Raw genomic sequence first — 27,505 nt, forward strand, 5'->3', positions numbered from 1 at the left:
GTATCTTCTTCCCCCACTCTTCTTCCAAAGGACATTATGGAAAAGTAAATAGTGCCCATCTCCTGATTAGACTAGCAGGCCTGCTTGGTCCAAATGTCTTGCAATTTTGTTCTAATTTACACAATTTGCTCTGATTTGGATGTTCTACTACCAAACTGTGTTGAGGGCTTTCTGCTTCCTGCATGTGCAGCCTTGGAAGAGAAACATGCGATAAACTCGTGCTCAATGTAACTTCAGTACCAAAGAAAACACATTCCTATTATTCCTTCATCCCCACTCCAATTTCAACCACCCCTTCAAAAAAAAAAAAAAAAAAAGACAGGGCTGTTCCCATGCAAAATACTGTATGCAAATCAGACATGGACAGACTGTTTTTGCCAGATTAAGAATGTAATACATTCCTATTATACAGTTAGAGTTTTGCCTCAATATTAATTATGTCCCCTAAACCAACTTTATGACCCAATGCTTCATAACACAGGAGTTGATGGCTTTAACCTTAGCCCTCTATTTTTAAAAATCAAAGAATACTAGGAGGTAAAAGGGACTTTGAGAGCATGTTGGTCATATATCTTATTTTAATATATATATGAGAAATTGGGTCTGGAGAGATTAGATAATGGCTTCTTAGTTGCATAGCTGATTAGTGGCAAAACTGAGATCACTGAGGCAATTCTTGACTATTCAACATTAGTCCTGGGCAAAATTATGAACCAGACTGAAATTTGCTCTTCTATCTATTAACAATATCTTTCTGTGCCCCTCTTGTTTACTACAAAGTTTCTTAACCTGGACAATTTATTATTTTGTAGCTATTTCATGTGAATTCTTTTGAAATTATATGTACTTTATTTTCTGCATTTAAAAGCATTTGAAAAGGAGGTTCTTTAAGCCTCATTGGATGGTCAAAGGGGACCATGACACAAAAGATGATTAAAATCTATTGCTTTACTATGGTTAAAGCAGTCTAATCTAGGTAAAAAACAAAGATTTTAATAAAATACAGTACCTGCCTTCAATGTCTTTTTTTTTTTTTTTTTTTGCTTTTTGCTGAGTCAATTGGGGTTAAGTGACTTGCCCAGGGTCACACAGCCACACAGGAAGTGTTAAGTGTCTAAGATCACATTTGAACTCAGGTCCTCCTGACTTCAGGACTGGTGCTCTATTCACTGTGCCTGTTTCACCTAGCTGCCTGTTTCAATATCTTTATAGCAACAGATATGACAGACACACATAATTAAAGTGAAAATTAATACTTAAGACCAACTTAGAATTGTCAAAAATCCTAAGGCAGAATTGATGAGGGAAATAATCAATGAATGTTTCAAAGTTTTTTAGAATAACTGATACTTCAAGTGAGCTATAATGGATTACATTAATCCTAAGAGAGAATCATGGCTTCCTATAATAATCTTTTTCTGTTGGTTTTTGATTATGGAAATTGGTATTTACAGGTATTTGTCAAGTTCTGAATAACAATAACAACAAAAACTTGTTTAAGAAGAAAAAAGAAAAAAAGTAGGAACTCCACTTTCCAGTATAGAGAGTATAGAGTATTTCAATCATAGTTAATGGTCCCATTCTACCATTTGAGCCGCTCAGGTGATAGATGACCTTAACTTCATGATGTCCCTGAGTTCCTAGTCCTAGGGAATCAGTTCTTTTTTTCTTGCTCTCTTTCCTATAGAAGCGCTCCCATGCTGGAAAATTCCTTCTATCCCCTAAACTACCATCTTCTCAAAGAATATTCTTGTTCCCATAGTGCTATCATCTCCAGAAGAAAAAAATCTGGTTAAACTAATTCTCCAAGAAATTTCTCTGGTTCATGTGTCAATTCCTGAAGAGCAAATCCTGTGCACTTGTTTATTTTTGTGTCTAAAACATAATTAGTGATTTTACATATTATATCAGGACTCTTCACCTACATTTCCCTTCCTTTCTCAGCCAAAATTCTAAGGGAAATAAAGTTTTCTACAATCATTGTTTCCATTTCCTCTCCTTGCTCAAGTCTTCGTGATCTGCCTCTTGACTTCATTGATTGAAACCTTTCTCCAAAGTTACCAATGATATAATTGTTATTTGATTATCGTTTCCTGATCCTCATTCTTCTCAACTTAACTGCTGCATTTGAAACTGTTGGCCATCTTCTTCTCCTGGATATTCTCTCTTCTCTGGGTTTTAACAACATTCCTTTCCTGTGATTCTCATCCTTATACGCATAACTGCTCCTTAGTCTCTTTACTGGCTTATTACCCATGACTCTCTTTGGTTCCAATCATGGGTATATTCCACAGCTCTGTCCTGGACCCTATGTTCTCTTTCAATGACCTAATCAGTCCTCATGACTTTTATTATTTCTTTAAAGATTCAGGGCTTATTGATTCAACCCCATATCTATATATCCTAAGCTCAAGTTCAGTATTACCATCTTCCTATTGAACATTTCAAACAAGATGAATTGTAGACATCTCACATTCAATATGTCCAAAAGAGTTCTCCTCCTCCTCTTAACCAAAACCTCTTCTGAACTTCCCCATATCTATTGAAAGCACCATGATCCTTCTAGTCTCCACATTTAAAAGTTAAGACTTATTCTTGGCTCAGTAGGATACTCTGCACATATCCTATCTGCTTCTAAATCTTCTGACATATCTTTACAACATTTCTTGTATCTGTCCTCTATTTATAATTTGGTCACCACCTTAGCTCAAGCCCTCATCATCCTTTGGCCAGGACTTGTTCAATGGACTCCTAATTAATTGTCTTGCCTCATCTCTCCCCCTATCTTAAATGTAAATGTGACTAAGTCATCCCCTTATTCAAAACACTTCAGTAGCTTCTTTATGCTTCTAAAATAAAATATAAACTCCTCTTCCTCACTTTTGCCCCATAGAATTCTTTATTCCCCCAGGATACAGTTCAAATACTATCTTGTACATGATACATTTTCCAGTTCTCCAAATATGAATATCTCCCTTGTTTTTGTCATTAATTCCTTATATACATATGCATGTATATGCATGCATATATACACACATGTGTATTAATATATTAAAATATACATCTTTCCTGATATATTAAAAGTTTATTGAAAACAGGGACCAATTAATTTTATGTTTTAGCATCCTCAATGCCTAGCACAGTCATTGGTGCATAGCAGGACTTTAATAAAAGATTATTGTTTGAGACAACAAGGAGTGACAGAAAATCATAATAAAAGCATGTAACAAATGAATAAAGATAGTGATGAATGAATTTTCATGAGTAGAAACCTTAACTCCAAAAGAATTCTAATAACTCTTGTGCTTAGTCCTATATACGCAATCAATAAGAATAATAATAATACTTATATAGCATTTTAAAGCACTTGAAATATATTATATCTTTTGTCCCTTACAACAGCCCTATGAAGTAAATGTTATTCTATGCCTGATTTTTTTTTTTTACAGATAAAGAGAGAGACACTTGGGGTTAAGCAATGTGTCCAGGATCTCAGTTAATGATGTCTAAGGTTTGATAGTCTATCCAATGTCATGGATATCTAAAGGAGGATAAGGACAGCTCTGGATGAAAGTTGGAACTGACCTGCAAAAATCCACACCAAATACCAGAGAATAGAGCTGGATGAGCATTTGAAATAGCAACAACTGGCATTTAATTTACATCATGCTTTAAGGTTTATAAAATGCTTTGAGTACATTATTGCACTTGATTCTTACAATGTCTTACAAGGCAGATACTACAAATGTTACTACTATTTGACAGAAAAGGGAAGAGAGGCTGTGAGAGATTAGGAATAGCTTGCCCACAGTCACACAGAAAGCTAGTGTCAGAAATGTGAAGTCTAGGAAACCAGATAGTAACTGAGAGATCTGTGGGTAGAACAGTAATAGAGATAAGAGCAGAATAAAGAAAGCAGTCAAGAATCAAAGTTGATGGAGGAAGTGAGAGAGGAAGGTGCAGTTTCATTACCAGGAAAACCCAAGATAAATGAGATCAAGTTTGCTGTCCCTACTTTAGTTACTTTTATTTTTGCTTGTTCGTAGAGGATCGAATTCTGAAACATCCTTGAAGGCTTATAGGTAAATGGTAAATGAACAAGAAGAAGGAGAATAAGCATTTATTAAGAGCCTACTGTATATCAGATACTGTGCTAAACGTCCCAAGTCAACCCTGAGTGCTATTATCTCCATTTTATAGGAAATAGGCAGTCAGAGATTCGATGACTTGGTTAGGGCTACATCTGAACTCAGATCTTCCTGAATCCAGACCTAACACTCTAAACATTCTACCAACTCGATGCTCTTAAAAACAGCAGCTCTATCCAAGCTAAATAGGAGGAGGAGAAGGAGGGACCTTTTTGCTTAAACTGACAAGTCCCAAATAATGGCTTTCCAAGATCACAGTACTCACAGAGAAAAAGGATATCATTAAAGTGTATTATCTTGCCTTCTCTTGTGAACTATGTAGTATGTGAATTCCAAAATGCACAAGACAGACTGGTAACACAAGAGAAACTTGGGAAGAAATAGTCTCTCTAGGCAATGTGGTGAATTGGACATTGATTTTCTAATATTGGAAATGCAGACTACAAGATCAAGTATTCCCAGAAGATTAAATGGCTATTGAATTTCTTCCGAAGACTAATAAAAGATGAAAAAATAAAATAAAAGGAAAGATTATTACATAAGAAAGAAAAAAAAAACTTTAAAGGGAGAGCACTGAAATAAGGCTGAAATCTAGTCAAGAAAAAAGGTGAAGATGGAAAAGGTGTTTTCAAGGTGGTATAAGTGTGAGGCAGGTGTGAACTGATAACTCCAGACTCTGAAATGTAGACTTTATACCCAAGATTGCTAAATGACCAAATTGTCATTATGTCAAGAAAGGAAAACAATAATTCATAAGTTTTTCCTTCTGTTAAAGTCTTTTAGGAAACCCTATTCTGCTCTATAGAATCCCAGAATGCTATTAAACAAGAATGAAGATTTTTTCTTTTTTCCAATTCAAATAAGACAAGTATCTACTGTGGGCTAATCATTGTGCTAGGTCCGGAGGATAAGAATAGAAAAGAAAAGAAGAAATAGGACTTGCCCCTGTGGAGTTTGCTTTCTATTGAGGGGGAAAAAAAAAATTATGCCAGTAAGCAAATGAAAGTTAGATTTAACATAAACACAAAGTCACTTTAGGGTGGAGGAAAATGTTAACAATCAGGAAGATGAATTGAATAGATAATATCTTATCCCAGGGAAATCAAGTCTGAAGAGGATGGGATTCCAAGGAGCTCCAAAATTTGTAGCACTTTAGTTAGAACTGTTGTGGAAAATGAGTAAAATGGGACTTTTTTGCTTAGCTAGAGTTGGACTGGATTCAAATTTCAGCCTCAAAGGTAAAAGGCTGATGTCTGATCCCTGAACCTATTTATCACATTTAGGGATTTAATCTGAAGTCTCCACAATAGAAAGTGCTTTCATTGTATATTAAAGAGCTATCATTTATTTGGGAGGATTTTGCTGGGAAATGAGTCAGGCACTTTCTTTTAATGATTATGTGTCTTTAAAGTTCAACAAAAGGAAGGTTTATCACTAAAACATAATAATCTGCTGAGTATTAACAGCATGCTGCTGAAACACATCAATAGAAAATAAATACTTTATTCATAGACTACAATGGGATCTCAGATTTTTTTTAAATGCAAAGAAGTTTTTGTTTTTGTTCATTAAATAAACTTTATTGGGAAAAATCACTAGTTATCGAGGAGGAAGAAAATTCTATTTGATTTAAGGAGAGGTTGTTTAGACAAAATAAAAAAATATAGCTAGAAATAATAGCTAATGTTAATATAGTGCTGACTAATATGGTGCCAGGCACTGTGTTAAGCACTTTACAATTACTATCTCACTTGTTCCTTATAATAACACTGGGAAGTGAATATCATTATTACAATTGAGGAAACTGAGGCACATATAGGCTAAATTTCTTTTTTTTCAGGGTCACACAGCTATTATCTGAAGACAGATTTAAACTCAGGTCTTTTGACTCCAGGCCCAGAAGTCTATCTATTGTGCCACATAGCTGTCCTAGAAAATAAAATGGCAATTATATAACTATGGTAAATAGATCACATCCTCTACATCTTCCTCCCTGTTTGCAGTTTTTTTGCTGAGTACTAAGAGAGCCAAGTCCATTTAACTCTGCTAAAATGTTATTTTGCTTTATTTAATAATGCAAAATGCTTTGATACTTGAGATAAAAGATACCATATAAAAATAAATGGAAGAGAATTGTGTTAAACATTATAAAGTTAATGGGATGTAGAGAAAGACACATGGCTATGAAGAGACTGATAGCACTTTCAGAGAAAAGAGATCATATGGGCCTTAACTTTTTCAAAAATACTATAGTTCTTGAATTATCTCATTGTAAACTCGTAAAAAAAAAATTAATACCCATACTTGATTCTAAAACTTTCACATGATCAAATGACTTGAAGACTTTGCTTTAAGCCTCTTGCTACTCTTAAGCCAATCCCCAGAAAATGTTCTATTGGCAAAGGCAGATAAATGTAAATTGCTGGACAGCTTGAGAAAACAACATTTATTTTTTACTACCTAAAATGTCCATTAAAATAAAAGTTTTTCCAGCTATATTTTAGTCTTCAAAGAAATATTGATCTTGTTCTCTTCTAGAAAGAAAACAAATTCTCACTTTTATCTTAAGTGCCAGGGCCTTGGGATATTCTCATTTAGACACCAAAACAAATTTGGTTTATAAAATGTCCATTTAACATGTGCCCACAAGGAGGTCAGAAGCAGATGGAAAGGTTCCCACAAATTCTAAATATTAATAAGCAGTACTTTTTGTGGTAGCAAAAAAATGGAAACAGTGGGGATGCATCAATTGGAAACTGGTTTTACAAATTGTGGTAGATGAATATAATGGACGATTATTGCTCTCTAAGAAATGATGAATATTAGGAATTCAGAGCAAATAATGCAGAATGAAGAAAGCAGAACTAAGAAGAAAATATACACAATGACAATAATACTGTAAAATATGCCTCCTACACCTCTGTAGAGAAATAAATGGGTATTAGAGGTGCCAAATATTTGTTATGTATGCTATATCAAGTGCTTTGTGTGTATGGAAGGGTTCTATTAGTGGCTGATGCAGAGATGTAGTATAATATATCAGGAAATAACTGTGGCATTTAGTAGAAGACATTCATAAAATATTTAAAAATGAAATTTTCATTAAAAATCATATATATAACAAAAATACTATTTACTTATTAGGGCTATGATCATTCTAATGTCATATCCATCATTCAACAAGTACTATCAAATATTTACTTAATTCCAAAGATTCCTGCAGTTAATTGAAGCATGCCTACCAAAATCTGTTGCAAAGGATGAGGAAATAGAGAAATTCACAGTGCCCAGAACATAGTAGGTGCTTAATAACTGTGATTGTTGATTGATTGATTGACAAGAACCTCCAGATAAAACCAACATATACTTTGGTATTCAGTAATTTATATGCAAAAATATTTTGGGGGAGAGTGGCTGAAAGCATGTTAGATAATATGGTTCATTCATATTTAAGAAATAAAAGAAACCAAAGACTTGTTGACTATTTTATGCCGATAAAACATAAATACTTTCAGTAGAGTCAGGAGAAAATGTGTGAAACACTTATTTCTTTGTACTATTCTAACCTAACAAAGAAATTCTAAAGGTATTTGAATTTTAACCTTAATATATTCTCTCAGCAAATATTTCTAGGGAAAAGTGGTTTTCCATGGATACCCGCTATTCATTCTCCCCTATATTTTTCCACTCTCCTCAGCTAAGGAAACTAGGATGACTAGGTGGTACAGTAGATAAGAGTGCCAAGCCTGGAGTCAAGAAGACTTATCTTCCTGAGTTTAAATCTGTCCTCAGATACTTACTATAGCTTGTGTGAACCTGGGCAAGCCACTTAACTCTGATTCCCTCAATTCTCTTATTTAAAAAAAAAAAAAAAAAAAAAAACGGAAAAGGAAAAGGAAATGGCAAATTACTCCAGCATCTTTGCCAAGAAAATAGGATCACAAAGAGTCAGACATGACTTAAAATGATAGAATAAAAATAAAAGGGTTAAAGTCCTTGACAAATGTGGGTATAGTTGGAATTCATCAACTTAGATTTTTTTAAAGATCTGAGTAGAAAAACACACAAGTAGAGACAGAGATTGGACGATAAATATTTTATTAAATGGCATTGTGTTATAAGCAGAGAGTCAGAATGAGATGACTACTAAAGACCAAAAAAAAAAAAAAATCTATTTTAGCTAGGTTGGGGAAAAGAGGAAACTCAAAAAATAGATAGGACTTCTGCTTGGTATGAAATTGAAGGAAAATAAAAAAGGGCAAAAAGAAATAGGAATTAATCAGGACTTCTTTTGTTTCTTCTTTTTCAGATCTTTTATAGTAGGAAGAAGAAAACAAAACTTGTTAACAAGGAATTAACAAGATAAGTGAAATGGTAAAGGAACATCTAGCTGCTCTTAGTGAGTTCAAGGAACTGTTTGAATGCTCTAAGATGTGTTTGCAGACGCTCTTGGTGATTTTGAAAAATTAAAAATACTGGGAGAACTTATGTAGCATTCTGAGACCAGATCTGAATTCATGAAGATCAGTTTTCGTTATTGTAAGCCCAGTTGTAAACCCCAAATTGTGGGAGACACTATAAAACAGAGTTTTTTAAGGAGACTTACATTCCATCAAACTAAGATTCTGGGAGATTATGATTATGAGCAGGAATTTACTAGAGGAGATGAAAAAAGGACATTTTAGAGAGGGTTCAGTTTGAATACCAGGAGATAGGCTGGGAAAGGGAAAGAAAAAAGGAAAAATAAAAAGATCAGCTAATATATAGGATCAAAGATTTATCCCTAGTGTGAATGAGAAGCATCATTCACATTAATGTAGTGAATGGATGGAGGGGCTGACCTTATAGTCAGAAAAGCCTGGGGTAAAATTCTGTCTCAGATATGTACAGGCTTTTGTAACCTTGTCTATATAACCCTGGGTAGGGCTCTTCTCAGCACCCACAGGCAGCTCTCTTAGATTATAAATTACAGCTCAATTCCTGATCTACGAAATGTGTTTCCCTTACTGTAGCAGGAGTTTCCCCACACTGATGAAATCATAGCTTTAGAACAACAAATTCAATGTAGGTCACAAGGGTTCTTAACCTGGAGTCCACAAACTGTAATTAGATAGCAGAATCCTGGATTTGGAGGGAGGAAAACCTGTCTTCCTGAGTTCAAATCTTGCCTCAGACACTAACTAGTTGTGTGACTTTGGGCACACAACTGTTTGTCTCAGTTTCCTCCTCTGTAAAAATGAACTGGAGAAGGAAATGGCAAACCACTTAAATATCTTTGCCTAGAAACCCCAAATAGGGTCATGATGATTCCCACAACTTGGGGGGGGGGGAATCTATCTAAGGTTGTTTGACTTTACTCTCTTCCAAATGTTGTACAATCCAGTAACCGTCTAAGAAATAATCTTTTTGCTGTTTGTTATACTCAGCACTCTTATCTCCTGACTATGATTTTGGTTATCCCTCACACCTGAAATGTTCTCCTTCCTCACTTTCTGCTACTTGCCTTCTTCAGGGCTCAGCCCAAATTCTACCTTTTGCAGGAAGTCTTTCCCAAGCTTCTTTTCCATTCCAGTTTCTCCAATGAATGCACTGCTAATTCTTTCCCTCTGGGCTTATCTTCCATTACACTCTATATAGATGCATTTTTACATCTACATGTAAAGAAATGTTGTCTCTTCCCATTCAAATGTGAACTCATTGAGAATCCATATTGTATTTTTGCCTGACTCCTCATTCCTAGCCCTTAACATATTGACTGGCAGAGAGTTAGTAATTACTAAATGCATGACTGAATCCTCCTCAGTCTGGGTCTTTACAGAACAAAGGGAGAATATCACTAGGGAATATTCCCCATTGACATGTAGGTCACATTTGAACCGCATGTCCTTCTGTCCTGCCACCATCCATCCAATAATCACCTCCATTTCTCACCATCAACATGACTTGACTGGTCTTTTGAAAGACTTGACTATCGTGACTGAATATGCATGGCCTTATTTACAATGCATGCACTTGGTACTTGTAGTTAGATATGTATAAATTCTTTTTCCCCCACTATAACTGGGGGGAATATAAATTTGCTGTCCTGTGTACAGTTTCCTGGAATGGTTCTATATGTGTGACATTTTTCCCCCTCACACTACATGAGGGTACATGAGAAAGTGGCCACTATCATATTGAAGCTGACTGATGATGGATGAAAGATGATAATGTATTATGCCTCATGCAGGCTACAAGGAGACTTCCAGCTGAGTGTAGATTCTGAAATTCTCCTCTAACAAGAGGAAAACCTTCAGACCAAGCTCTTAAGAATGTATGAAAGAGAGGGGGGAAATAATAAAAAAAAAAAGCAAACCCCCAACTTCCTCTAAATTATAAATTTTGTTGTTAAAATGAAATAAAACTTGAAATAAGGAACAAATAGAAATAATGAGTTTATTTAAATTTTCTGCAAAAAAAGGAGTAGCTTTTGCCTCCAAATATTCATTATTTCTTTTTCTTTACACTCACTATTCTATTTCTACCTTTTCTGTCTCATTCCAGAATTCTGTAGGTATATATATATATAGGTCAGGTCTACTCCTATAACATCTCTCACTATCTATTCCCTTCCTTCCACTCATAGTCCACCCTATTCAGACCCTTATCTCCTCTTGTTTGGACTACTGCAACAGTCTCCTAATTGGTCCCTCTGCTTCCAGTTTTTCTGCCCTCTAATCCATTCCTCACAAAGCTGTCAAAATAATCTTCTCAGAGCACAGTTCTGATAATGTCATTCCTTTGCTCAAGAATCTTTAGTATCTCCCCACTGCCTTTATGCTAAAATACAAACTCCCCATATTCTTATTTAAAGCTCCATACAATCTGGCTCCAGCCTACCTTTCTAGACTTATTTTAGGTTATTCCCCATGATGTAAACTGGCCTGCTTAACTGGGAATTAATTCAGCAAACCATCACTGCTTTTGCATAGGCTGTTTCCCCATTTAACTTATATTCCCCTTCCTCACTTATTCATGTTATAATCCCTAGGTTCAAAGCTCACTTTTTTTTGAAATCCCCACTCCCTATTAGTGTTCTCTTCTGCCACAAATTATCTTGGGGTATTGTGTATCTGTATAAATTCTATATTTTGTCTTTTTTTTTTTTTTTTTTTTTTTACCCTGAGGCTGGGATTAAGCGACTTGTCCAGGATCACACAGCTAGGAAGTGTTAAGTGTTTGAGATCCTGAGATCTAATTTGGTCCTCCTGAATTCAAAGCTGGTGCTCTATCCACTGAGCCACCTAGCTGCCCCCTATATTTTGTCTTTTTAGACTTAAGATCTAAATTGGCCTCCTTCGTTTCTGCAATGACCAGAGAAAAAGATTTCAGAAAAGAAAATAGAGGATTTCAAATATCACATAATTTTTAAACCAAGGATTCGCAACCGCAGGCTCCAAGAACTTTTTTTTTTTATTTTTTGAGTTTTTCTTGTGTTTTTGTTTTTAATGTTTTAATGTTTAATGTTTTATATTGTGTCCAACTTTCCATGATGCCATATGGGGTTTTCCTGGCAAAGATGCTGGAGTGATTTGCCATTTCCTTCTCTAACTCATTTTACAGATGGGGAAACTGAGGTAAACAGTGAAGTGACTTGCCCAGGTTCACACAGTAAGTGTCTGAGGCCAAATTTGAAGTCAGGTCCTTCTGACTCCAGGGATGGTGCTCCTTCCACTGGCTCCACCCTAGCTGCCCCACAATATTTTTAATAACCGCATTTTGATATCATCTCAATCCCTTATAATCCTATACATTTTATTTTATGTGTTTAATCATGTTATTCAGCAGTCTAATGAAGAATTAAGTTAAGAACTCTTGTTTTAAATTATCCACAAAAGCTACATAGGCTATTAGTGTTCTAAATACGAGACACTGCTACATAGTAAGCAGCAAGTTGATATAATATATGTTTGTCAATATTGACATTATGTTGTAAATGAAACCCAGGGGAAAAATGAAGTTATAGTTAAAAAGAAAAGTTGCTCTCACAGATTCTCTCTTGAGAAGTAAAGTAATTGGTACTATTGCTTTTAGAGTACATATAAGAGTGACATAAAGTATTATTAGATGGGAAATCTTGTATAACATTATTTGTATTAAGTATTTTAAAGAAACTTATCAAAAAATTGTATGCCATCATTACTTAATTAGTCAGTAAACATTTAGTAATCTTGTATTATGTGTTGAATAGTGAGCTAAGAAACAATGGGAATGAAAGCTTATACAGAATAGTGCCTGCTCATAACAACAACAACAACAAAAAAAAAAAAATATATATATATATATATATATATATGTTATATATATATATATTCCCATGCATACATGTATACACATATATACATATATATGAAAACTTAATGAGAATTGAAAGGTCAGAAACTTATAGATTTTAAAGAGGTCTCAGATCCATATATTATAAATATTTCAAGTGCCAGATATGGTAAATATCAAATATTGTCACTAAAAATGAAATTGATTAAATGTTGAGACAAAAAAAAAACTTAATTCATGTGGAAATTACTTCCCAGTCATCTGTCTATAAAACCAGACACCTGAATTCTTAGATCAAAAATAAAAATCCACAATAAGCTAGGAGAATTAAAAGTAGATAAAAATAGAGTGTTACAATTGAAGCCAGCCCAACCTGATCTATCTAAATGGATTAATGATGCAGAAAAATGGGAAATAGACAAAAGAACAAACATTGGCATAAATTATTGCTATATCCTATTGAAGTTTAAGGATTGCAAGTAGAACAAAAGAGTCTTGGCTAGCCTGAAGTATTGTGGATTTATATTCTATAATAAACTGATGTTCAATATAATTAGAGAGAGATTTCTTTAAATAGTTAGTTTGGGAAGTAGCTTAGCACAATGCAAAACATTACTGAAACAAGTATTTAGAGACATAATAATATAAGCCCTACCATAGTCTAGCTAGATGATTAGCTAACTCATTTAAAGCTATCTCAGTCTAAGAGACCTGATCTACACATCAGGGAAGTTGGACTGAAAGATCTTTAAGGTGACTTCCAGATTCAAAATTCTATTTTAGTATTTATCAAGGCTAGATGCCAAAGAGGTTAGCCGTTTTGCCTAAGACGACACAGGCAAGATATAAGAGAGCTGACATTTCAATCTGAGTTCTACAAAACCAGCATTCTTTTTTTATACCATCATGACTATAACCACCTTGTTCTAGTCAAATTAAATGGTACTCCATTGTTCAGGTTTGAGATCATACAAACTGTTATCCTTTTCTTCCAAATACTCAACTGTTTCATTTTAAGAAATTTGGTTTGCAAACCCAGTCTGGATCAGGAAAGACTAGTTCAAGCTTATGATTTTTTAATTGTTTTTAAATTAATATTGAGTTATGAGTTGTCTTCTCTCCCTCTTTCACAAATCCTGCATTATATAAGACCAACATTTGATACAGATGTAAATGTGAAACCATACAATACAGACTTCCATATATCAGTTTTTTCTCTAGCAGTAGATAGCATTTTCCTTCATTTATTCTTTATAATTGATTTGAATGATCATGTTATTTGTAATAGCTTAGTGATTTTGCTGATAGTATATACATTGTTCTCTTGGTTCTGCTTTTATTCTGAATTATTTCATGCAAATTCTTATACATTTTCCCCCTAAAACCAACCTGGTCATCAATTCTTGAAGATAGTAATATTCCATCATAATCATGTAGCATAACTTATCCAGCCATTCATTAATTGAGGGGCATCCCCTTACTCTTTCCAGTTCTTTGCCACCATAAAAAAAATACTTATAATTTTAAAACATCTAAGTTCTTTCCATTTTCCCCTGAAACCTTGAGAAACTTGACCTAAAATAGTATTGCTGATTGAAAGTATATTCACTGAGCATGGTTCCAAATAGCTCTCCAAAATGGTTGGGTCAATTCACAATTCAACCAACAAAGTATTATTGCCACAATTTTTCCACACCCCCTTCCAACATTTGTTATTTCCCCTTCCCTTCCTATTATTTTAATCAATCTGATAGGTATGAGATGGTATCTAAGACTTATTTTAATTTGCATCATTCTAATAGGGATTTAGAGTACTTTTCATATGACTAAATATAGTTTTGATTTCTTCTTCCAAAAACTGCCTTTTTCTTTGGTCAGAAACGGTCTTTTGACTATTTTATCAGTTGCAGATTGATTCTTCTTATAAATTTGACTCAGTTCACTATATATTTGAGATATGAATACTTTATCCTGGCAACTGCCTAGAATTTTTTCTCCAATTTTCTGCTTTTATTCTAATCTCTGGTTTTATTTGTACAAAAAGGTAGTGTAATCAAAATTATCCATTTTACATCCTACAATATTCTATATCTCTTAGTTATTCATAAATTCTTCTCTTATCTACAAATCTTATAAGCAATTTGCTCCATGTTTTTCTAATTTACTTATGTTTTCCTTTATGTCTTGGTTATGCATTCCATTTTGACCTATCTTTGTAAATGATATAAGATACTGATCTAGTCCTAATTTTTGCCAGTCTGCTTTCCAGTTTCCCCCAGCACTTTTTACCAAATAGTGAGTTCCTATCCCAAAAGCATAGATCTTTGTGTTTATTAAAAAAAATAGTTAATATAATTATTTACTACTGTCTATCATCTACTTACTCTGGTCTACTACTCCACTGTTTTATTTCTAGATAGTTTTGATAATTACCTCTTATATAATACAGTATAAGATCTGGTATTGCTAGACCTCCTTCTTTCACATTTTTATTTTCATTAATCACTTTGACATTCTTGACATTTTGTTATTTTTTTTTCATTCAATACAATAATTTTTGGTAGTTTAAATGGTATAGCACTAAATAAGTAGATTATCTTAGCTAGTCAAGCTTATAATTTCAAGTAAAAATCTGTACTGCCAGTGATAAAGTAAATATATCTGTACTTTTTCATAATAGTGGGAGAAAAACATTCTTATACCTGACGACTTCTTCTACAGTTTCCGGCTTCTTTACTTGCTTCTTGGGGTACTGGTGGGGAGGGGGGGGAAAGGAAGAGAGAAACTAAGAAACTGTAAGCTTATCAATTCAATTTATGTTGTTTTAGATTTTCCTAAGAAAGAATGATTCTAGTACATGCTCATATCATACATCAAATTGCCCCCACCAACATCATTTTTGCAGTAATGAAAGTATATTCTCACCATGCAATTCTAAATTTTGGTTCCTATTATAATATCCAAAAGTCAGACTCTAAAGACTGAGCCATTTCCACTTGGTGCTTCCTAGATATAGTCTTTTTTCTTTATTCACAACCTCTTTCACAGTTAAGGATATTCCATTCAGTTGAAATAATTATGGCAATACTTAATAATAATATTAATAATAATAATCTGGCAATAATTCACCCTCTAGACATGTTTTTGCAGAAACCATTAACAATATTAGATAGATGGTAGTTGCAATAGATGTAGAATGTTCATAGACTTGAAGCTGGAAAGTACCTCAGAGAGCATCAAGTCCCATTCCCCACTTTTTACAAATGAGAAAACTAAGTTCAAGAAAGCTTAAGTTTCTTCCCCAAGCTTTCACTGGAGTAATGCTCAGAGGCAGGGCTTGTTTCAGCTTCTGAATCATTGCTCCTAAGGAAAGTGCCCATGGCAAATTCTGAGGAACTAAAATATGAGCAAAAATACAAAACACTGAATCCATAATTAAAAAGTTTTGCCTTTTAGAGTCAATTACAGAGAGCTAAGGCTGAAGACTGACAACCCCTCTGAAATAGAGGACAGAGACATACATAAGATACACTCTCAACAGCTAGGCCATCATTAAAATAAGGAGACCCTCAACTCACATCCCAAAGAGGCAGAAACATCTATTTTGATCAGTCACTAAAAGCATGACTATTGGGGAAGCATTTTGAAGTATTTAAAAGAAAATAAGCAATTAAGACTAAGAAATATAAAAGTAAAGTATGAATTTTCTTAAGGAAACAACATATTTCTCCCTCAAAATTAAAGGATCAGTCTCAAGTTTCTATTATATTTTCTCAAAAGTAAAATATCTGATGTTAACAAATGTTTTGTTCCATATAATTTTTGGAGCTAATAATTAACCTTTCTTTTACATATATGTTAGAATGAGATAACCTCGTGGATGTGTTTAGGACAATCATCAACTGTTCAGTGTTTTTAGAATAAGCAGGCGGGCCAAATCTTATCAAGGTAAGTAAATACTCTTTATTCTAGAATAATACCAGGATTAAGACTAAGACTGGAGGAAAATAAGGAGCTAGGAGATAGGTGGGGCTGGTAAATTCCATTTTTCAAAGCAGTTCACGGGATGATCCATGATATCACTTCATGGTTTGGAAAAGAAAAATTTTAAAAGAATATAAAACTTCTGCTATACTTTCACCCCAAACCATGTAGGGCAGAATGTGCTTGGCTCAAAACAATCTGTTCACACTAGATATGACCACAACACACTTGCCAACAGATTTTTTTTTCCTTCTCTGCTATTCCTTGGCAATTTCTATATTATGAAGGGTTATCAAAAGTGAAGGCTGCTGAACGAAATATTCTCATTCTTAAAGAATTTCCCTTCCTAAGATTTTCTGCTCTCCCTTAATTTCCTGCCAATTCTAACTTCCTTCCCCAGTTATAGCACCAACTGCTGTAGTTCCTTTCTTCATACTTGTTTTCCCTGGAATGGAAACTCCCTCCACTGATGCAGATTTTTAATCTCTCTGAGTTGCTACAATCCAAAAAGAAGAATAATTCTCTAGATGCTGCCCTTCATGTGAAGATGTTTTTTTGACTGAACCAGACTCATCTCCTGTTAAATGACATGCATTTCTACAAGGGAATAATACTCTAAGCCTTTCCATCTGGGTAATGCCTATGCAGGGGTAAATTGAAGCTAGCTCTTATTGACTTGGGAGAGCCAAGTGTTAAATTTTCAGTGTGAGTACAGCTTGGAAATCTGCAAATATTATAAATTGGGTCTTGATTTATTATTTTATTGATTGTCTAGATTTAAGATGGTGATGGAGAAAGTATTAATAATGCAAATTAAATTTAAAAGTCTGCCATGCACATATTTTGGATAAATTTTGTTAAACATTTATTGGTGCATCATTAGAATTACCTCAGCTCTACTCTTTTTGCCACAATGAGATATCTAAGCAGGACTTTAATTAGTAGTGTTTTTTTTCCCCCCCACAAAATGTTAGAGGAAACTCAGAGACAGTCCAATTAATACAATCCTTCAAGGGGAAGGGGAATCTGTAGAACATCTTCTGCATGGTAGGCACTGTGGTATGCCCTTTACAAATATTATCTCATTTAATCAGCAATTTATCTTAAATTTGGTTTTTGAACACTACTTAGGAGAATTGAGAAATTAAGAATCCTGGCCAGGGTAATACAGCTAACATATAGAGATAGATAGAGATAGATAGATAGATATAGATATAGATATAGATATAGATATAGATATAGATATAGATATAGATATAGATATAGATATAGATAGATCTAGATCTAGGATCTAGATATATCAAAGGTAGGATTCAAACAGATCATTCTGCCTCCAAAGCCAGTCCTCTCATAACTGTATCAAGCTTCTTCTCTGTCTCTATCAATTATATTCTCATCTATTTCCAGCCTAAATCAAATTTATTCTAATACTTAATAACCTTTCTAAGCTTGTCCCATGGTGTTTGATGAAATTCTTTTTTTTTTTAAATACTTTCTCCACTCTCACAATTTATCTCAATGCAAACTTCCTTCTGACCATTTACACAATATCAGTACAGCTGGTGCTTTACAACACTTCCATCTGCAGCTCCTCTTGAGAGCAGCTTTCCTGTATCTCTCAGCTCCATTAATTCTCCTCCTCTTTCCAAATCTCCTCTCAAAATACATCTTTTCTCCTCTTGCCAATACTCCTAATTTTTCTCATAGCCTAATAATTAAATTCTTGCATTGATTAACCATATGTCTTTAAACCACTCTTTAAAAAAAATGTTTTAACTTAGGATCCAAAAGCTAGGCACTTCCCCATACTAATTTATTATGAGCGTGGCATTCAGGGCCACAATTTACACTGAGGAGGAATCTGCATTGGTGTCTCTCCACTGACAAAGGGAAACTACAGAAAAGGGATAGCTCTCCAGAGTTAGTGAATTTTTTTTCTGCTGGAAACAGTTGGTGACCCCTGGAGACACACACATAAACACACCACTAAAGGTGAATTTGACGGCTTGGTTAAAAATAGATAACTGTGAAAATAAAATCATTAACAGCATATACATACGGGCTTATAAATTACACATTAACACATATGTGAGATAAACTGAAAAGCTTTTTCTGCCAAGGCCTGGAGACTGAGATTTGTGTTTCCCCTGAAAAAGTCAATCATGTCATTAACACCTTCTGGGAACAGCCCCAAGAGCTGGGATCTTCATACAGCTGGTGGTATGAGAAACCATCTCAACAGGAGCCCCCATTGGATAAAACATCCTCTCCTACCCACATACACAAAAGACCTATAACAACAAAAACAATGATAAATATAGCATTTTAAGATTTGTAAAATGCATTTTATTATTTCATTTGATCGTCACAAAAGCCTTGTGAGATAGGTACTATGAGAATATCTCCATTTTATAAATGGGAAAACTGAGGCACAAAGACATTGAATGACCTATGCCAGACTTCTTAGTGAGTGTCTCAAACAGAATTCTAATTCAAGGTCTTCTTGTATCAAATTTAGAGCCCTAATTCCTTAACTGCTTCCTTGTCCTAGAGACCATTGTTGCACCCATTGTGGGGGATCTCTCATCCTGGATGAGTGACTAACCAAAAATCTCACAAGGGAAGCAGCAGAAAGGATGTCCCTCAGAGAGAGAAAGGGCATCTACGAAATGTCAAGAGATCTTAAGGAATGCTTCTGAAGCAAAGTAGATAGCCCAGCATGCAAATAATTAACAGAATCTCACATCCTCAAGAGAAACCCCTTTCTTATACAAACTTTAAAGGATTTACAATCTCCTGAGGAACTTTTTTGATATACAAATTTCTCTATATTGAAGGAAGCAGAAAAGTCCTTTGCAAATACAAACTCTGTTTTATGATCCTGTTTGTGTATAAAATGAACCTCCAAAATTCTATTCTTTGCAAAATAGGCTTTTCTCCCTGGAAAGCCTTTTTGCTTTCAGACCCTACTGTGTCCCTTTCCTAATCAATAAAGATTTTGTTTTAATACAGCATTTAGTAGTCAAATTCATTCACTACTAATCAGGCCTTGGTACTTTGAAGGGAGGAGGAGAGAGACAGGCAGTCAGAAAGAAACCACTGACCCATCTCTGCCCAGAGTTTGCCACCTTCTTCATTTGCCCTCTTCACTTCCAAGCACATTTGTGGAATTTTTAAGATTTATAGGAAAACCTAAACAAAAGTCACCCAGAATCAGAAGACATGGGTGACTTGTAGTCCACATTGCTGAGGGAGTGCACTTAGGAAGAAGTCATAGAGCCATCAAAATAGAACAGTACGCGTTATTATGGAGAGGCAAAGACTCGGCATTATGGGAGAAGAAAGGTTAACAACAGGGAAAATATAAAAAAAGGTTTGGTAGAGGAATTCAAAGGGGAGACAGCATTTGAGTTCACTTTTAAAAGCCAATTTAAGCAAATGCTTAACCTTAGTTTTCTCATTTATAAAATGGAGACAATAATATCTAAGTGCCCTCACAGAAAAGCATTTAGGGAATCACAATACACTATATAGTTATGAGGAACTTTATTCTTATTACTGCATTGGGCAAATGTACATAAGTGACTAAAATTCTGAGAAGCAGCATTAGCTTAATGAGCCAGCCTCAAGGCAGGAAAACCTGAGTTCAATTCACACCTTTGACTAATACTTTTTGACCACTTAAACTCCCAGTACTCTAGACAAGCTCTTTAAAACTTTGAGTATTAGATAAGGTGCTAATCCTCTTTGGAAAAAATAATTTCCTAAATTCAGACTTTCTTATACCAATGAAATCACAAGTCCTTGTCCCCAAACTTAAATTCAAATTCCAGAATTCCAGTTATAATTTTCTATCCCAAAAATTATTTTTTATCTAATTGTTGCAAGTATTATAAAGGATTTACAAGTTTTATTTCTTTTTATTTCTCATATCAAACAAGTTAATGAATACTTAAGCAAAAGAAAGGCAGGACTTTAAAAGATATGAAAAAAAGCCCTGAACTGAACAACTCATCAATAGATTTCATAGTTGGTTCTTTGAATATAAAAACCACCCATACCTGATATCACAACAGATAGAAGACTAGAAACATAGAAAATTGGGAATCAAAGGGTCCAAGCTCCATATTTACTAGCTCTACTACTATTGGCAACTCAATCTCTCAGTCTATTTTCTGCAAAATGAAGACTTAAAAAATAATTATACACCAAAATCAAAGGGATGTTGTGAAATAAAAAATTTTGTGAACTTTAATATGCCTTTAATATTTTTATTTTAATTGTCTTATAACAAGGAAACCTTCCAGTAATATAACAAGATTATCTGCTTTGGTTGTCTTGAAAGAATAAAGTCTAATTCTTTCGAAAATAATCAGCTATCCACATATAGAAATATTTCATTTTGTTCCTGTGCAACCCTATATTTCCCTTCAATAATTAATATTGCAATGCTTACATGGCTCCTTGACCCTACCAATATGTCCACTATTTCAAAAGGTATTGATTTCAATCCATCCACACCTTTTCTCCCTGTGCAAATCTTATACATAAACTTCCACTAATCCTCTACAAAAGATCTGTCCAAAATTCTTGAGACTCCTTTGATCTTTTAACATCAGGTTACAAGACTATACAAGACTCAGATTTATCCATCATCCTTCCTTATTTCTCATGACTCATTTATTTCACTCTCCAATCAGAGTTTCAGAATTGATATAGGTAACTAACTGATGAGAAGCTTCCATGAATACCAAGCTATCACACCATGCTATTTCTCACTGCAAAAGACTGGTGTTTTAATCGTTCTTCAACAACATTGTAAAGACCAACAACTCTGAAAGGCTTAAGATTTCTTATCAGTCTGTATGAGGATGTATTCTGATGGAAGTGGATATCTTCAACATAGAGAAGAACTAATCCAATTCCAATTGATCAATGATGGACAGAATCAGCTACACCCAGAAAAGGAACACTGGGAAATGAGTGTAAACTGTGAGCATTGGTTTTTTTGTTTGTTTGTTTGTTTTGTTTTGTTTTGTTTCTCTTCCCAGATTATTTTTACCTTGTGAATACAATCCTTCCTTTGCAACAACAACAACAACAAAATTCGATTCTGTACATATATATTGTACCTAGGATATACTGTAAGATATTTAATATGTACGGGAATGCCTGCCATCTAGGAGAGGGGGTGGAGGGAAGGAGGGGAAAAATTCGGAACAGAAGGGAGTACAAGGGATAATGTTGTAAAAAAATTACCTATGCATATGTACTGTCAAAGAAAATGTTATAATTATAAAAATTAATAAAAAACAAAATTAAAAAAAAGATTTCTTATATTTCTATAATATATATTTATATATTATATAATATATATTTCTATATATTTTATATTTATATTTCTGATAATACCAGAGGTATCCCATGGCATTCTCAGGGGTAGCTATAGCCAGTCTGGGTAGCAGGTGAGAGTACAGATGGTATAGAGTATAGTCACCATAATTGACTATAGAGTTTTGTTTTGTTTTTCTGAGGCTGAGGTTAAGTGACTTGCCCAGGGTCACACAGCTAGGAAGTGTTAAGTGTCTGAGACCAGATTTGAACTCAGGTCCTCCTGAATTCAGGGCTGGTGCTCTATCCACTGTGCCACCTAGCTGCCCCCGACTATAGAGTTTAATACAAGAGTTATATTTTATTTTTCCTCTTTTGGGGGGAAAAGAAAGAGTAGGAAGGGAGGAAATGAGTTGTTATTAGAACAGAGAAAGTTTTCAAAAGAGCTTTTTTTTGTTTGTTTTTATTGTTTTGTTTTGGTTTTTTGCTGTGGTGGTTGTAATTATTGTTATTTCTTCAGAAAATGGCCTGCATCAGTTTCCCAAATCCAAACCAGCTCACTCTATTCTTCCAATTCAATTTGGAAATTAGATACACTATTCAACTTGTGAACAGAAAATATTCATAGTCTACATGCAGTCTCTAAGATGTATGTAATGAACCAAACTGATGAAACACACAATTGCCAGTCCAACTGTATGCCCTAGTCTTGATAAAAGACATTTCTCATTGCTTTAGTTTTTCTTATGTAAACTGTATTAGTAAACCCTTTTTGAGTGTTTGTGAATTTCATTAAGGAGGTTCTGTAGCATGTAGAAATTCAAAGAAAAGGTCTTCTACATATAGGAACTATCTTGAACATTTGGACTATTTTGGACTGTCCACCCCCACTGTCATATATATATATATATATATATATATATATATATATATATATATATATATATATATATATATATGGGGGTATGTGGATATATATATATTTGCTTGTATTTTACACCCTGTTTTATTTAAGAGAATAAATGAAAAAAAGTTATTACTGTGGTTGCATTCATTTATTATGGTGGTTGCATTTATCATGACACGTCAGAAGAGAAGCATTACATTTTTATTTGTTTCTACAGAATCAAATGCTTTTCTACAGTCAAACAAGAAACATATCATGATCTAATTTCTAAATCTTTTAATCAATTGTATGACCATAGAAAATCATTTGCAAAAATCTACCTGTCACCTCATACTTTAGAAGAGAAACAGGCACATATGTTTATCACTCTCCAAAGATGAGAAATGAGAAAATAGCTTTGATAATTTTGTTGCCCTTTAAATGAAACGTGAGGTTGTTGTTGTTTTTAATTGTTTAGTGCCTTCCTCTATTTCAGAAACTTTGAGAATTAGACCCTCAAAAATTCCAAAATCACCTCCAACACTGACTTCTGTTTGTGCCTGTTTTTTTTTTCAGTTGCTCTTCTCATAGGCACTTTTTATAATGATACTTCTGAGCACACTGAGAGACTTAAAGGTTAGAGTGCAAGTGTGTCAAGTTTCATAGTAATTTATGATGGAACTAGTTCTTTTAAAAATTCAATTTAATTCAGTTCAACACATTAAGTGCAAACTCTATGTACCAAGTTGTATGATAGGAGCTGGGGATAGAGATAATAAAAAAATCTTGTGGGTTTGTTTTATTATTTCATTTATTTGGTGTTCTTTTTTTCTATATTCAAATATATCTGTATACACAGACACACAGACACACACAAAATTTTGCTTAATTGAGTCTTATACTGTTTTATACAGCCTCCCTTTTCCCCACTACGGTCCTTTGCTCTTTCAAGAGAAAATGGTGCTTATAATCTTCTACCATCCTTCTCTGTAAGGTTTTGAAAAGGAATTAAAATTCTTTTCCAGCATTTTTTTTGTTGTTTTTTTTGTTTGTTTGTTTGTTTGCTTGTTTTGTTTTTGTTTTTGTTTTGTTTTGTTTTTTGTTTGTTTTTATTTTTGGTTAACCACGTTGCCCTTCTTTTGATATCAAATATTTGAGAACCAAAACATCATAGGTCTCATTCATACTCTTTATTGTAGTATGCAAATTTCTGTAGGAAATGATATATCCATAGGAATCCTGGATGAAGACATTCCCTTTCCAAGAATAGATTGGGACCATCTTACAGAGAGTTGCATAGAACATGGAGAGGTTGAGGGACTTCCCCAGGATGATAAAGTTACCATGTGACAAAGACTAGACTTGAATTCAGGTCTTCTTAACTTTTGAAATAGATTATATTTGGGTGGTTGTGATTATGTTTATTATCTACAATTACTTGCAAGTTACTATGCTAAGAACTGGAAATACAAAAATAAAAATGGTATTCCCTACTCCATTAGTGAAGATATGATAAACATGTATAAACGAAACAGAAAGTTGTCTGGTTGAGTGTTCAAGGAGCAGCTATTCAGCCATCATCTATCTTAGGTTCAAAAACTGTAATTCAGGAATCAAACTGAATCTGATTTGTGATCCATTAGATCACAGGATTTAGAGTTGGAAAAAAATCTTAGAAATTATCTCATATAATCCTTTTAAAAAATGGAAAAGCTGAGGGTCCTAGAAGTTAATTGTACAAGATCACAGAACTGTATAGAACTAGAATGAAACCCAAGTATTAGATTCCAGATTACATGTTCCTACAGTTTTTTTTAGTCAGGTGATGGACTCATACCAGATCCCAAGAGCTAATTGTTCATTTTTCCCCTCAAAACTCAGGAAATAGGGGTCGATTTATTGTGTCATTGATTGCCTAGACTTCAGAAAATAATGGATAAAATAATAATACAGATTAAATTTAAAAGTGTGTCATGAATGCATTTTTAAAAGAACTAGTTGTTAAACATTTACTAGCACATTCCTGAACACAGTCCTAACCCCTAATAATAATAGGTGATATTTACATAATGCATTAATATAAATTTGCAAGGCACATTGTATGTATTATTTCATTTAGAGCTTCTTCAAAACTCTATGAGGTAAGTGTCAGTAATATGCTTCTCCCTCATGGCAGAGGAAACATAGGTAAAAAACAAGGTTAGTCATTAGAATATTATGGTTTAAATGCTGCCAGAGACATCTATGAGCCATATTACCAGGGGCAAGTCCCTTTAACCAGTCTGAGCCTTGAGCAAGACTCTAAGACATTTCTAGTAAGTCATAGATGACTCACAAATCTGTATTAGTAAATGGAGTACCCACACCAGTAAAATCACAAATCTGTATTAGTAAATGGAGTACCCACACCAGTAAAATCACAGAGCCTTGACATATGTGGTAAAGGTAGAATTGGTAAACCAATAACCTCTTCCCAGGATCATCATGAAGATAATATGAAATATATTGAAGTGCTCTGTAAATGCTAGTTATTATTATAATTATTATCATTATTACTATTACTATTATTACTACATGCAAGGCTCTGTTAACTTGTGTTAAGCTCTAGGGATACAAAAGCACAAAAAAGGCTCTCAAGGAGCTCATAAATGCCATGATAGAGTTTCTAAATCTTTCTAAATTATTTTTTTCCTCTGAACAGAAATACTTAGCCCAATAGCAAGTTGTAATAGTAATAGTGAACACTTCTTATTGATGTGATCCTTTAAGGTTTACAAAGTCTTTTCCTCTCAATAAACTCTGTGAGATAGGCAATACAAAAAATTACTTCCCATTTTGCAGAGAGGAAACTGATATTCTTGGCAATTAAATGATCATATATCTGATGGTTCTACAAGTAATAAATGAGTGAAGCATTATTTAAACTTGGGTTCCTAGACTTCAAGTCCAGTGTTCTTTCTTTTATACCCTTGCTTCTATTCTGCACAAGGAAATACAATATAATAATCATGCTCGCACACCCTAAGTCTTGTCATGTTATTTAGGCAAATTAAAAATTAAAAATCAATACTTCAATCATGCTGATGTTACTTTGCTTAGGATCTTTCCATCACTCCAATCATGATCATATTCACTAACTATTTATTTTTGTTCAGCCTTCTTTAAAAACTGTGCAAAGCTTTGTAACCATTCACTTTTATATTAGAGAAACATTTTTATACAGCATAATTTCAGATTTAATGCACCCACCTAACTTTTTGTTCATTTGCTTCTGATTCTTTTCAGAGTACACACTGAGGAAATCCTAAATCAATTCAGTAACAACCTCCCCACCCCCCAATGCTCTGTGTGTAACAATAAATTTGGCTACAAGTACTTTTTGTGTTTTCTTTTAATTCATATTCAACATTTGCATCCAAAACACTTTCTTTTATGAAAACAAGTTAACCAGTATTGCACCTTCCCATTAGTTAATTTGTTCTGAAGAACATTAAAAAAGAAAAAAAAAAGAGAGGGAGTAATTTTTTTTTTTTAATTAAAAGAAGTCAAGTGAAATGTTCAGGTACAGATATTTATCTTTCTGGCTACCTTCTTATAATTTTTTTTTGTTCTCTTTCATCACTTTTTAAAAAAATTGAACTAAACTTCTTTATCTGAAGAATTCAACTTTACATGGGTTTTCTGGACATGGAATTCCAAAATTTACAGATATTTTACTCCATCATTCAAGCAACATTTTGGACTAACATTATTATTTTTATTATGGAAAAATGAGAAAATTATAAAAAGTTGAAGACTAGATTTAGACCCAACAAGACAAGAGTGTGTGAACATGATAATTATATTGGATTTCTTCGAGAAGAGAAAAACTATTTATTAGACATGAAACCATGGGCTGATCCATAACCAACTATTTTCTTATGTAGGGCAAGTTACACAAAATGTAAATATTAATCTGGCAGCTTTTGAGAAAATAACACAAGAAAACAAATTGAACAGAGTAGGAGGGGAAATTAGTTACTAAGTTGATTTCTATATTGATAAGGAATACATGTGTTAATTTTTTTCATCCTCCAAAATTCAGTGTCACAGGAAAAAACTCTGGCTGCCCCATATTAGTGTGGCAGCCATCACTCTGGCTCTTCTTCAAGCAACCTTCAAAGGTTTTCATCAGCAGAGGCAGTTCCCATACTAACAAAATCCCAGGAGTTTGACATGCTGATTTTACTCAAAAACAGTCTTTTCCTGTTCAATTTTTTACCCAAAACTTGCCCATTATCTCAATCAAGCATATAGCAAGGAAAAATGTAGAAGATATACTGACAATTATGAAATGACAATACCTCCACAGTCATGACTCCAAACAATAAACCTAGTTCTCTAGCAAGAAAGCACAATAGTACAGTGGTATGAGTAGTGATTCTAGTCTAACACTCCACGTGGCATGTTGTAGACACTAAATAATTTTTGATGGATGGGTTATATAACCAGTTTAAAATGTAAATAAACTTTCAAGCATAGATTTATAAACTGAGAAATAATTTTAAAGTTACAAAGCAAATTATTAAAAGCTATCCAACTTTTTCAATATCTTTGCAAAAACTTCAAAGTCTCACAGAAGAACAAATCTTTATTCTGAAATGAATTTGAAGACTAAAAATAAAAGTAGATATTGTTAAGAAAAAAAAATCATGTGTATGGAGGATATAGAGAAGCACTAAAGAATATGAACTGATTGAGAGTGACTTAAGTAGAACCAAAAAAGCAAAAAATGAAATGGAAAGAAAAAAAAAATCCAAACAGGTTTTTGAGGAAGCATAATGACCCAAGTTTGTCCCAAAGG

The 27,505-nt window shown here is 33.8% G+C and overlaps 1 protein-coding gene across 5 annotated transcripts in view; it reads right to left on the bottom strand.

Annotated features, from left to right (window-relative positions):
* The window catches only part of IQCM (IQ motif containing M), a 491,365-nt gene that overhangs the window by 265,277 nt on the left and 198,583 nt on the right, over nucleotides 1-27,505 (bottom strand). For all 5 annotated transcript variants that reach the window (XM_074276433.1, XM_074276430.1, XM_074276434.1 and 2 more), the window contains one exon: nucleotides 15,164-15,213. In XM_074276433.1, the coding sequence (XP_074132534.1) occupies nucleotides 15,164-15,213 (50 nt within the window). The remainder of the gene's footprint in view (nucleotides 1-15,163; nucleotides 15,214-27,505) is intronic.

The sequence above is a fragment of the Sminthopsis crassicaudata genome, chromosome 6 (genome assembly GCF_048593235.1).
Source record: "Sminthopsis crassicaudata isolate SCR6 chromosome 6, ASM4859323v1, whole genome shotgun sequence".
In the NCBI taxonomy this organism is placed as follows: domain Eukaryota; kingdom Metazoa; phylum Chordata; class Mammalia; order Dasyuromorphia; family Dasyuridae; genus Sminthopsis; species Sminthopsis crassicaudata.